The sequence below is a fragment of the Balaenoptera musculus genome, chromosome 21 (assembly GCF_009873245.2).
Source record: "Balaenoptera musculus isolate JJ_BM4_2016_0621 chromosome 21, mBalMus1.pri.v3, whole genome shotgun sequence".
Taxonomy (NCBI): Eukaryota; Metazoa; Chordata; class Mammalia; order Artiodactyla; family Balaenopteridae; genus Balaenoptera; species Balaenoptera musculus.
The window spans coordinates 14,043,371-14,056,943 of NC_045805.1; the positions used below are offsets into that span (position 1 = coordinate 14,043,371).

Consider the following 13,573-nt stretch of genomic DNA (forward strand, 5'->3'; position numbering starts at 1 on the left):
GACCGGGGCTCTCAATAAAAGATAGTTTCCCCTTTACTGATTGTGGTTTTACTGACTTTAGTGATTATTATAAATCACTTTGCACTTGTCAGGGGGCTGGCTAAGATACAAGCCATACTCACAAAGCAACAAAACTAAACACTTTTAAAAGCACGGAATACAGGTACTAAGCTCATGGATTTAAACCCTGTTTTTTTCCTCTGGAATATGGGATGACAAAACGAGATAGAGTTTTTACGAAGCACCATGGCATAGTGCTTAAATGCACACGCTCTAGAGCCAGACCACATCGGGGTGGATAACCAAATCCTAGCTCTGATGTTTATTAGCTTTGTAACGTTGAGCAAGTTATTTTACCTTCTGTGCCTCAGTTTCCTCATGGGTAGATGGAGATAACATTCTAGGGGTTGTTGTGAAGATTAAATGAAGCATGTCTAGTGTTTAGAACAGTATCTGACACAGTAAGTGCTCAGTTAGTTATTATTGTCAACTATGGTAAACCCATATTTTGGAAAACTTTATATATAAAGTATGTAAAGCCCTCAGCCCACTGTCCCAGGCATGCAAATGATCAAAAAATATGGATATGAGTGTTGGTAATAACAGGCTACCATGCTTTATTTGAAATAATTTGGAATTGTAGGTACACTTTGAGGAGCCCCAGCGGGATGAACATTAACTATTTTAGAGGCAAAAGGGCTCCTTCAAAATCAGTTACACTGCTTTATTTAAAAATAAAAAAGAGAAGACAAGGAGGACAGGAAGGTAGTAACTTCTTTTGATGTCCTCACCTGTAATTACCTAGGCATGGCAAAGTCACATCTGGCCTAAGGCACTCATTATCTCCTTGTCTTTGACTTACAAGGAATAAATAGAGTGGTCCATGAATACTAATATTAAAAACAATAAACTTTTTAAAAATGACAAATGTGAACATACTTGTTTTTATATAGGTACATAAAATAATTCATTTCTACGCTGTTTTGTTAGAGCTTAATATTAGGGATAATTTTTTTTTGACCTCCTACTTCATCTCCCACTTGAAATCCATGCCATTCCAGGGAAATTCATTACAGTGATGTGAATACATGGGTGGGCTGTGTATGTCTATGGACACTGGTATTTCTTCTTTTGATTAATAACCTCTTCGATAATACTTTGTTCTAAAAGAATAAATGTCCACTAAATAGTTTACTTTGTATGAATGTTATATTTTTTTCCTCTGTTGAAACGACAGATATTCCTTATAGAAAAACCCAGGGGCTTCCCTGGTGGCGCAGTGGTTGAGAGTCTGCCTGCCGGTGCAGGGGACACGGGTTCGGGCCCTGGTCCGGGGAGATCCCACATGCCGCGGAGCAAATGGGCCCGTGAGCCACAATTGCTGAGCCTGCGCGTCTGGAGCCTGTGCTCCGCAACGGGAGAGGCTGCGATAGTGAGAGGCCCGCGCACCGTGATGAGGAGTGGCCCCCGCTTGCCGCGAACGGAGAAAGCCCTTGCACAGAAACGAAGACCCAACACAGCCATAAATAAATAAATAAATAAATAAAATTAAAAAAAAAAAAACCCAGTATAGTCACAGTATTTGAAAATATATTTTAATGCTTACTTTTCCTAACTATGTTTCCTGGGAAGCAGGATATAACTCAATTTATTGGGAAACAATAGCGCTTTTAAACTGTTGAAATTCTTCATGACTGCTGCATGGAGAGAGTTCTGGGCTTTTGCTTTTTAATGTTTCCCGTATCCTTCACGGCTTCTCTCATCTACTTACCTCCCTTTCCCTTTCTTCCCCTTTCTTTTGTTGATTTGCCCTCTCTATCACCCCCTTTTAAATTATCATTAACGTCTTTAGAATTCCTTTATTCATTAAAGATACATCTGCTGCTTTGCTGGCGTTCCTAATTTCTAGTATTTCGCATGTTGGCATCTTCTCAGTAAGCATTATCTGTATATTAACGCTGGGACCATGCTAGGAGAAGAAAATATGTACTCTCAAAATTATTTGGACTACTTTCACTTGCGTGGGTAGTAGCATTTGTACTGAATCGTCGGCGACAAAAATACAGGGACTTGGAGCCAGTGACTATGGCAGGTGTGCACACCCTCTGGCACCAGGCAGACTTTTTTGGGCCTTTCCGTAAGTAGGAATTGCAGGCTTCATCTACTGCTCCACATTTGTCTGATTCCGTTCCTGAGGCGGCTGCGTGGGAAAGGGAAGGTTGTTCGGAGAACTGTGTTAAAAGTGAGGATCAGGAACGGTTGCCTATTTAAATAGCAGGTGCAAACGGCGCAGAAATTTTGCGGGCTGTAAGCATGCTAGGAGGTTACTTATCAGTGATGAGCGGGGACAGGATTAAGGGATCACCTGAGCTCGAGAATTACAAATGCTTCTGACACCTGCAGCAAAAATTTCCATCAACAGACGGTATCCTGGGGGAGGGGCGGGGAGGAGCCCAGGAAAGAGCAGTTTTCGCCAGGATTGGCGGCGCCCCTTCCCCGCTGGGCAGCGGCGGGTCGGACCCCGCCCCCGCACCGCGGGTGGGCGGCCGGGCGGGGCGGGGCCGGGCACCTCCCAGCCATCGCTCAGCCGGACGCTGTGACTCTCCGCCCCCTTCTGATACGCACTCCACGGCCGCCCCCACCCCCGTCCCCGCCCCCACCCGGCCGGCTCGAGTCCCAGGCGGGTCCTGCTACCTGGGCACGCCCGGCCGGGCAGCTGAGGGCGCGGCGCCGCGTGGCGGCGCTGAGGGGTCGCCGAGAGGAGCTCGGCGGCGTCTGTTGGAGCCGTTCCCTCGGTGGGCCGCCGGCGAGGGCATGAGCGCGGACTCCCTCTGCCTCCAGAGCGGCGGGAGCGGCGAGGGGAGGAGGCGCCGCTTGGAGGCCACCGTCCAGGGCAGCGCCGGGGGAGAGCAGGGCGGGAGATGTGCCTGTCCTTAGCGGCCCAGGAAGCAGCATGCACCCCGATGCCACCGACAGCAGCGGCGCCGGCCTCACGGGCGCCCCAGGCGAGCGGCGGCCGGATTCCCGGGAGGACGCGGCAGCCCCCGGGGGCCCTGGCGGCGGGAGCTGGCGGGCGCTGGTGGCCGTGGCCGCCCTCGCCGCCGTGTCCCTCTGCTTCCTGGGGCCCGGCTGCTGGGAAGCGGGAAGCGCGGGGCTGGGCACCGTCCTGCTCAGGCTCAGCCTGTACCTGGGCTGCGCTGCGGCCGCCTTCCTGCTGGGGACCTTGTTCTCCCTGGTCTGCCGGAGCCCGCGAGCTCCGCCGCCCGACTTCGCCGCCGCCTGGAGACGGCTGGCCGCGGCCACCCGCCACCCGCCGGAGGTGAGTACGGGTCTCCCCGCCGCCGCCGCGCGCGCCCGCCCGCGGCCTCGCCCGGCCCGCCCGCTTCCGGCGCCCGCCGCCAGCTCCGGGAGGGCCGAGGGTCGCGGCGGGCCCGTCTTCTCGGCCCGGCTCGGCGGACGCCCGAGGGAAACGGGGCTTGGGGTGGGCCGGCCCGGCGGGGAGAGGCTCGCGTCCCCTCGGCCCCCGCGCGGGGCGGGCTCCGGGCTCCGGGCTCCGTGGGTTTGCCGAGATGCACGTTAGTAGGCGATGTAGTTGCTCGACACCATCCTCATTTCCAGCCTCGGTAGTTGAATAATCCTTCCAGACCTTCGCTGTGGCTCTGCAGCTGGCGAGTGGGAGCGAGGGGAGCGCGGCGGTCGCCGTACGCAGGCGCTGCGCCCTGGGCTGGTCATTACCTTGGGTTCCGATAACCGTTCCCTGTCGGGGTGACTTTATGCCCTTTTACAGACGAGGAGGCTTGGCGCAGAGGGGCTGACTTGGCTTAGGTCACCCACCCGGTACCTCATGCCCAAGCCTGGGTACACTTTTTACCACGCTGTCCTGTCTTCCACCATGTTAAGTATCGCAGTTTCAGTGATTTAGGAAGGGGATGCCCAAAATCACTGTACTTTGCATCAAAAGGAAGGCTATCATCAGTGAGGTGTGGCGATATAGTAAAGAACGGTGGTTATATAGGGAAGGACAGTATTTTAAATGAGCTCTTCGCTTCCTTAGTGCCAAACCACTGCTTCCCCTACCTCCCAGCATCCGTCTCACCGCCCTTTAAAAGAAACTTGCTTCTGTCGTAGCTTGACTCTTCCTGCTTGACTGAATGATACTATCATTAAACTTAAATTGACCAAGCACTCTGGGGTAAGGGAAATGTCAGTGGCTCAGCTTCCTAAGAATATTTGTTGGAAGCGTCATTACCCCCTGGGTTTTGTGTTTGCTTATGATATGACCTGCTTACTTTTTTGTGAAAATCATCACACTCTTCATCAAAAGTACCGTTTCCTCAGTGTGTCAGTTCCGAATGCAGAGCTGAGATAATGGCTGAAGGGTTGTAGGTAAAAGAGTGGGGCATCCTCACTGTGTAAGCTGAGCAGCAATTCAATATAGTAAGGAACAGGAACTTCTGTTTTCATAAGTGGTCTCAAATTACGTAGTTGTGTTTATTTCTCTTAAAAACCTTCACTCAGCTGTCCATTTTTTCATATCTAATTTAGCAAGACTTGGTGAGTAGGTGTATTTTTCCTCTTGCTTTTTCTCTACAATGATAAAAAAAAAAAAAGATCCCAGGATTTTACTAGTTGATTTATCGATCTGTGAATGACGTTAGAATTCTTTACAGTATTGTAAGACGTTGTAATTCATTCAGTACGTATTTATTATTTTATGCCAGCCAGGTATTATTTTGGAAGCTGGGGTTGAATCAACAAGGCAAAAGCCCTACTTTCTGGAGACTATATACTTATGGGGGAATCAGGCAATAAATAAATGGAGTTACTTTTGGATAGTGGTAAATGCTTATGAAAGCAAAAGTAACTAAGAGTTAAGTGATTAAGAGTGCCTGGTTTGTGAGGGCAGGAAGTTTAGTGGTGGGGTCAGGATCAAAGCTGTAGGATTGCAACTCACTCTGAGGGCTTGGAAGCCTCATGTTGTGGGTTACCTCCCCTTTTCCTGGAAAATACATCCCCTCAAACCGCCTAGCTCACTTGTACCTCTGGTAAAACTTGGGTTATCATCCGGAAAGATGCTTTAGTAGAGGAAGCAGAGAAAATACTACATTAAAGGTGACAGAAAATGAAGCAGCATATGTAATCTCTCATGTATACTACCCGAAGATTTCAGGCAGTAGAAGAGGTGAAGTATGATTTAAGGAAAGTAGATTATTGGTCATTCTTTTTGAATTCAGATTCCTACAATGTTAAATAAGAAAATAAGTACACTAGGATGTTTACTTTCTAGGTTGTGTTACTTAGAATTGAAATGCATGTTATTCACATAAAATTATATATATATGTTTACAGTACCAGTGCAGTTTACGCAAGCCTTTTGTTGTGCTGTATTTCCAATAATTTATGCTTAAGGTTTTAAAAAAATGTTCTTTATGAATGAAAGCATAAGCATGTGGTGTACTATAAACTGTCCGTTCTGTGGTGGTAGGAGCTGGACCACACTGGTCATCTAACAGGTGGAGGGGAGGCTATTTTGGAGTGAACCAAATGGTGCCTCTTATGATACAGTGACTACTTCACTACAGAAGTTTTGATCCAGCATTAAGAAAAGAATCCTCATTTGTTCTTACCTATTTTGGGTTCTTCTAGTGTCAGCTAGATGTGTCAGACATGGGAATCTATGCTATCTGTCCATCTTTCCTTCCTTCTCTTTCCTTTTTTTTTCCTTCTTGGCTTCCTTCTATAGAGGAAAAAAAATGCATACACTGTTAAAAGTAGGCAACCAGAGAAGCCTACACTAAAAGGGAAAAGGTGTTTTCATGTCTAGGAGTGTTCAAATGCTCCCGCATGCTTCGCAAGGTAGTTATTGGCTGTCAACTCTATGCAGTTAGGACCCATGACTGACATCTTTTGTGAGTGTTTGCTGATGATAACGAAGAAAATTATGTCAGTTTGCGCTCACTAACTCTGTGCTTTCCCCCTTCAGTTAATCTAGTATTTACTGGGCGTCTCTTATGTGCAAGGATTTTGATTTTACTTGGCTGGGAATCACTATTGATTAAGGTGGTAAAACTAAATTTTCATCTCGGGTGGAAATAACATCCAATGGTATATTCAGGTGGCAAAAAAACTTTGTGTAAGGTCAGCAAGGTTGATGGTGAAGTCTTGACAGTTGCTACCTGGGCGGCCCCACTTTAGAAGCACTTGGGCTTTGTTGTAGGCCAGCCGACTGGAGCTCTGATGCTGTGGGGCTGGCTTGCTCCTCCTGGGCAGCAGCTGCTAGCCCGCCTCTGCTGAGGAGGCTGCCAGAGTGTGGTGCTCCTAGTCCAAGGTCGTAGTTTGGTCTTGTGCCAGGCCAGTTAACTCACGCGGACCAAGAGCCTTAGATTCACTCGCCACAGTTACTTGACCCTAGCACATGATCTAACCAGGGCAGCAGCAAGAAGAATGTGGGAATAGTGAATCAGTAGTTCAGAAAACTTATTTTCATTCCTGGACCAGCAGGATCTAAGTGCATCTTCATAGAATGGAAAAAAGGGAAATAATTTCTTACATTTTGGCCATAGGAATAAGAGGGAATAACTTCTCTTTAAATGTCAGTCATGGGCTTCCCTGGTGGCGCAGTGCTTAAGAATCCGCCTGCCAATGCAGGAGACACGGGTTCGAGCCCTGGTCCGGGAAGATCCCACATGCCACAGAGCAGCTAAGCCCGAGAGCCACAACTACTGAAGCCTGCGCGCCTAGAGCCCGTGCTCCGCAACAAGAGAAACCACCACAATGAGAAGCCCGCGCACCGCAACGAAGAGTAAACCCTGCTCGCCGCAAGTAGAGAAAGCCCGTGTGCAGCAACGAAGACCCAACACAGCCAAAAATAAATAAATAAAATAAATAAATTTTAAAAAGTCAATCATTCACATAATAATTATGGATTTTTCTCTTTTACATTGTATTTTATTAGATACTTCTTGATTTACATCCCATTAAGTTAAAAAATAAGCAGTTAACTAATGAGGATTGGAGGGCTGATGCAATAAAGTCCACAAGTCAGGCGATTAGTAGCATATGGGAAACTGAGGTCCATTGCTATGTGAAGAAAACATTAAAGACTTTTCCAAGTTTAGACAGATAGCAAAGTTCAAGAAGTTCATCAAATCTTGTATGCATTTACTGAATATCTGCTGCATATCTGCTTTTCTGATCTCGTGAGATCATTTTTGGCCTACTTAGTTGCTGAGTGTCAGTGCCAGGCACATAGTAAGTTCTCTGTAGATGGATTTTTGTCCTGAATGAATGGATTATTGTTTGAGATGAGAACAGACTTGAGAATCCAACTGACATTTTTAGATTTGAAGTTTCAACCACAGTTCCCTAGAGAAGGGATCATAGTCTTGCAGTAGGTGTCACTAAGAGCTTCGATAATTGCTTTCTGTTAAGTGCGTGGCAGTGTTCTTAGTGTTGGGGAGGAATCAAAGGTGAACAAGATGCTCCCTGTCAAGGTCCTCTCGGGCTGAGTAGATTAGACTGATAGGGAAGACTGGAGGGGAGAGCAGATGTTTATAGAGACAGTAAAAACATTCACACAGCAACCCATGGTGCCACTTGGCTTGGGTAGGACTTCTAGAATCTCTAAATGAGTTCTTTTACCAATACAAAAGTTCTTTTGAGTAAAACAGACTTGATTTAGTTACTCGAGGGAAAAGGGAAAAGAAACAAGACTTAGGGAGACTATACACAGCCTCTTTGTGACTTTCCTTTATTATGCTAATATGATAAACTAATCCTCAATAATTTGATAGTGGATAGTGGCATAATACGCTTACTGTCTTCAGAATATTTGATTGTATTTTGACCAGGGGATTTAAGTCATGGTGGGTACTGGGAAAAATGTTTTTGGGGAAGATGGCTTTTGAGACCCTCTTAAATCTACCTAACTCTGTAGTGTAAGGTTTGTTTGCCTTAAATTCATTCTAATCATAATGTTTAAATTTAACTTTTTATGCAGGTTATACAATCACATGGCTTTAATAAAAAAACATATAAAAGGATATGCAGTGGGAAAAATATCTCCCTTCCTTATAGGCAGCCATTATTAACAGTTGATTATTCTAACAGATGTATATTATGTACATACAAGCAAATATAAATATGTACTCAAAAACGGGAGCTTTTGTTACCTATAATCTCTTGATATATAAACAGTGATTACACATAAAGGAAAATTATTTTCTGTATCTTTATTATGAAGGAACTCTTTCTTAGGGTTAGTAAACATAAGAAGTTATATATGAATAGTGATAACTTCAAAGTAGGAAGCTACAATACACGATTAAACCGGAACATTAAAAAAATGCTCATTGGGCTTCCCTGGTGGCGCAGTGGTTGAGAGTCTGCCTGCTAATGCAGGGGACACGGGTTCGAGCCCTGGTCTGGGAAGATCCCACATGCCACGGAGCGGCTGGGCCCGTGAGCCACAACTACTGAGCCTGCGCGTCTGGAGCCTGTGCCCCGCAACGGGAGGGGCCGCGATAGTGAAAGGCCCGCGCACCGCGATGAAGAGCGGTCCCCGCACCGCGATGAAGAGTGGCCCCCCACTTGCCGTTAACTAGAGAAAGCCCTCGCACGAACCGAAGACCCAACACAGCCAAAAATAAATAAATAAATAAATAAATAAATAAAGTAGCTAAAAAAAAAAAAAAAAAAGCCCAAATTTAAAAAAAAAAAAAAAAAAAATGCTCATCAAAACCAGCAAATGTATTCTAAGAAATAATGAGTGTGTTTTTGAATTTAGCAAAACTGTCTGAAGGCGGCAATATATATTTTCACAATTTGTACAAAACCAAAACAAACCCAGCAAATTGTTTTAGAGACGGAGTACATGTACTTTTTGGGGTTTGAGTTGCCGGCGAGTGTATGAGATGAATCCTCGGAGGTAGGATTGCAGAGGTAGTTTGGGCCAGGTTGTGGAAGTCCTCATCTGAGAGAGTAGGGTTGGTTTATAGTCTGTAGTCAGGGCAGCTACTCACACTTTCTGAGCTCTGGAGTGTAGCATCAGAGCTGGGCTTTAGAAATGTTAAATGGAAATGTGATTGGGAGGGACTCAGGAGAAACACTGATCAGTTGCAGTGATAAAAAGTGAGTCAATGAAGCTGTGTGAATGGAGTCCGGAGGCGAAAAGTCAAGATTGAGTGAGACGTTTCTTTCATGTTAATTATCAGTAGTTATCATTACAGATTGGTTCAAGAATCTTTTCAAGAGTATCTTAACATTCCCTCTAAATAATAAATTCAAGCCCCAAACCAAAGGGTCCTACTGTTTATTCACAAATGTGAAGACCAAAGTCTCCGAGCTTGAGTGGTCTGCTTGGAGCCTAAATTCTGGTCATTCCCAGGAAGCTTATTTCTAACTCCCTTGAATCTTAAGCTGCTTTTGCTTTGGGTACACGCTACGATGTCACCTTAGTAATTGAATGTTGCCTTCTTAAAAATATCTTAGGTTTCATTTCCTAACCTTATCATTTTGGGGGTAGGAAGTGCCCTAGATTCCTTAGAATGTATGAGCCTTTGTGCAGTCAGAATAGTGCACACAATTGTACTTAAAAAAAGGTGACTCAGCAAGTTTGGTGCTGAGGGCTTAGGCTTCAGAAAAGGAAGTGTCTGTAGAAGGCTGTTAGTATTAAAATGATGGCATACAAACTTGCCTTTTTTTTTCTTTCTTTTTTTTTTTTTTTGGCAGCTTTGCTTTTGAAAGACTTACAAACTTGGAACTTGTATTTTTACCAACTTCACTGTTAGGTCACTTTCTAAATGAGGGTTGTTTGTTTGGGTGGAGGTGACAGATGACAGGGGTAGATAGGCAGTCCTTCTCAAGGGCTCTGCTGGGTACCCCGGGGGGCCAGGGCTTGGGTTCAGTTAGTCACTTCTGCACCCTCCTTTAGTCCTGGGATGTGTTATTTAGTTACACAGTGGAGCTTTCCAGAAAGCCCAGTGGGGTTTGGTTGCATTTTGGTGGGCTTTTCAGCTCAGATGCTGCTTTGGGAGAATGCAGTTAGGAGAGTGAGCTGTGCCTGTCTGTCCCCAGGGCTGGCCGGTGCTTATCAGTGACTCTAGGCACTGGCCAGTCCTGGTACATTTGTCAGTCAGCCTGGGGTTTCCATGTATGAACGCCATGAGCTGGACGTAGAGGAAAATGAATATGGTAACTCCAAGTAAAATGCCTCTGAGGCCAAAGGGGAAACCAGAATGATTAGTGCATTTTTAGAATAAGACACTGGAACTTGTTTAGATCACTAAGATCTATTTAGTAAGCTTTCTATTTTAGTGTAGAATACACTTCTTGGAAAGTTGGATGCATTTTTAACAAATACTCATTTCTAAAGTGACCTGAATTTCTGTAGTTCTCACCCACCTTGTATGTATGAGTGAGTTTACATTAATAGCAGTAACTCAAATTGTATAGGGTTTGCTCCTGTCTGCTCATGCAGGACCTCATCCTGCAGTTCTCCCCTCATTTCTGCCAGACCACAGGCAGTAATTTTATGTTTATGAATATGTTCACTTATGTTCTTCCGTTCCGGGTGCCTGCAAAACATTTGAGAGAGCCTTCTTTCTGTCACCTGTGCCAGTCTGTGAAAAAGCACATTTCTTCTTGGGCTACTGCTGTCTCAGTCCCCTAAAACTGGATATCCAGGAGTGCTCGGTCCTTCCGGTTTCTTTTGTTTTTGTTTTTTTCCTGAGCCAAAGCCACTTTATGTGCTTTATGGAAGTTGAGAATGTAGCCTTGTTTCTCTCACTCAGGTATACTTAAAATTTTTTGTTTTTTACCTTGTAATAGAAACTGAGGAGTTTATGTCTCTTTTTGCATCTCCTGTGAAGACAGACCCATCCCTTCTGTCTGGCTCCTTTCTGTACCTGGCTCAGAGCAGCCCCTGGGGTCAAGCTCGGGCTTTCTCTCCTAGCTCCAGAGCTTTCTCTGTCTCCAACCTTGAGCGGCTACACACAAGGCACCTCCCAAAGACCTCTTCCTCGTATACAAATATACTCCTACAAATATACACCTGAGGGCCATGTGCAAACCCTGCCAACTTGTTAGGCGTGAAATTAATACCTTAAACATCCCAGAAATCGCGATGTGCTTTTCCTGAGGCACAGTTGTTAATCTCATATTGTTCCTTCTGATTTTTTTTCCCATTTCACTAAACCTTTCTGAGATTGCAACCCCTAGATTAGCTCAGGAGGTTGCTTTGTTTTCTAGATTTGAATTTTGATCATTCTTGAGGTCCTATTTTTGGAAGTATCTCACTCTTAGGCGGGCTTCTCCGGGGACCCCTGCAATAACCATCTCTACACGGAGGAGTCGAGATTTACTCCTCAGGCTTAGACTCACTTATTCAACTGCTTAACTTGACCTTTCCACTTGGTACCCTCAGTGGTGCCTGAAACTCAACAAGTCCAAGGCTCCATCTGTCTTGTGATCAGTGTCTCCGTCCCTCTCCCATTGCTCCTTGCGTCAGCGACTGGCACCTCCGAAAGTCCTGCAGCCAGAAGCCCGAGTCCTTCCTGAACTCTCCTCCTCCTTCCTCCCCACATGCAGTCCATCCCCCAGACCTGTCTCCTTACCTCTTGGGCATCTTACGTCCATCCACTTCTTTCCATCTCTCCTGCTTGGTCCCAGCTGCCATCATGTGCCTCCTAGGTGACTGCAACAGCCCCTCAATTCATCTCTCTGCCTCCGTGTCGCTCCTCCAATTCCTTCTCTGAAAAATGCACACCCGGTCCAATCCCTCTTCTGCAGCATGTTTAATTAAGAGCCATCAGCTTCCTGTTCTTGCCAGCTCTCCAGCCTGGTCTCCTGTCATAATTACCTTCACTTCTCATGCTCTATCCTCAGCCCTCAAAGTGCCAACCTCGGTCTTTGGATGGCAACTTTGAACATTGCTTGCTCTGCCTGGAGCCCCGCTGTGCCCTTACCTGGCTAACTTCTCCTCAGGCCTCAGCCATCACTTTGGCAGAGAAGCTCATATATTCTTGTGGCACCGTAAACCTTTTCTTCATTGTACTTAGCACAGTTGTGATTTTATACTTGGACGGTTCCTTGTCCGTCTTTCTCATTAACCCTTGAACTCCATGAAGGCAGAAACTCCCCCCTGTATCTTTAACATCTAGTATGATTAAGTAGGTAAGCAATAACTATGTCTTGAGTGAATGACTCACTGGGGATCAGTAGAGCATAGGCATTAAGAGAATGGTTCTGGAGTCAGCCAGTTATTTGAATTTGAATCTGGCTCTGCTTTAATAACCCTGTGACAGTGGGCAACTTACCTAAGATTCCTAAGCCCCAGTCTCCTTATCTGAAAAGTGGAGATAGTAAATACCTTAAGAGGTTGTTTGGAACAATGTGATAGTATATGAAAATATAAATACTAGTATTTGTAAAAGTGCTTTGAATTAGAAGGTGTTAAATGGTAGATGTTACACTTTTACCTTTTTAAAAAAACTTTTTTATAAGACTAAAGATGCAGCTTCAGAAAAATTACACAAAATAAATATATAGTTGGATGAGTGACTATAAAGACAATATCCTTGTAACTTCCAGAAGCCCCAGAAGCCCCCCATATCTCCACCCCCAATGGCATTCCCTTCCCTTCCACCTAGGTAACGCCGTCTTGACTCTAGAATAATCACGTCCTTGCGTGTTGCTACAGTTTTATCAGTCAAGCGTGCATCCGTGGACGCTATGGCTTAGTCCTGCCCATTTGAAAAAATTAAGTCTTCCCAGTATCCTTTTCTTTTCCCGATGGGTTATCTATTGAAGAACCTGGAGCAGTTGTCCTGGAGTGTCCTATAGAGTCTGGATTTTGCTGGTTGCATATGAATGATACAGCTCAGCTTGTTCCTTCCTCCTTTGTATGTCCTACAAATTGACACTGGACCCAGAGGCCTGATCAGACTTGTGTTTGACCCCTTTGGCAGGACTGTAGGTGGTGGTGTGACCTTTCATCAGGAGGCACGTAATATCTGATTGTCTTTCTTTTTGTTGTTAGTAGCTGTTGATGCTCAATACCTGGATCTGTTAATTTTTGGGGGGTGACAAATAGGGATGTTTTAATTCTGTCATTTGTCTTATTTATTGGTTTGAATATTTTTTTAAAAGAGACATTTTTTCCATCATCTACCGTTTGGTTCCACAGTGGTACAGTTCCTATAGAAAAGCAGGATAAATGCTAGATTCTTTCCCATTATCAGTTTTCCAAGATAATGAGTTGGTTCCCCATCATCCTCTGAAGGTGACCAATTAGTTATGTGTTTAAAAAAGTATTGTGAACTCATGGATTTGAATGTATTTGATGGGTTTCAATTAGTTGTAATTATTAGCTTTTTTGAAGCTTAGGCAGTCCCATCTCTGCCCAGTGGAAACCTTTTCAAGTTGACTCCTGAGTCCTTTTGATATGACCCTACTAAGTCTGAGAGTTTTCTTGCTATCTGGTATAATAAGATATTTCAGGTTCATTTTGAGCGTTTTCTGCTCTCACCTGGAATTAGCCATTTCTCCACAAAGAGCCCTGATTTCTTTTAAGGGA

The 13,573-nt window shown here is 45.1% G+C and overlaps 1 protein-coding gene across 6 annotated transcripts in view; it reads left to right on the forward strand.

Moving 5' to 3' along the window:
* The first annotated feature begins 1,665 nt into the window (after positions 1-1,665).
* SNX25 (sorting nexin 25) overlaps positions 1,666-13,573 on the forward strand; it is a 114,093-nt gene continuing 102,185 nt past the window's right edge. For 2 of the 6 annotated variants that reach the window (XM_036838971.1, XM_036838974.1), the window contains exon 1: positions 1,675-3,319. In XM_036838971.1, the coding sequence (XP_036694866.1) occupies positions 2,954-3,319 (366 nt within the window). In that variant the 5' untranslated portion in view covers positions 1,675-2,953. Of the gene's footprint in view, positions 3,320-13,573 lie in introns of all 6 variants that reach the window. The other 4 variants (XM_036838977.1, XM_036838973.1, XM_036838972.1 and 1 more) reach the window with 4 other exon arrangements.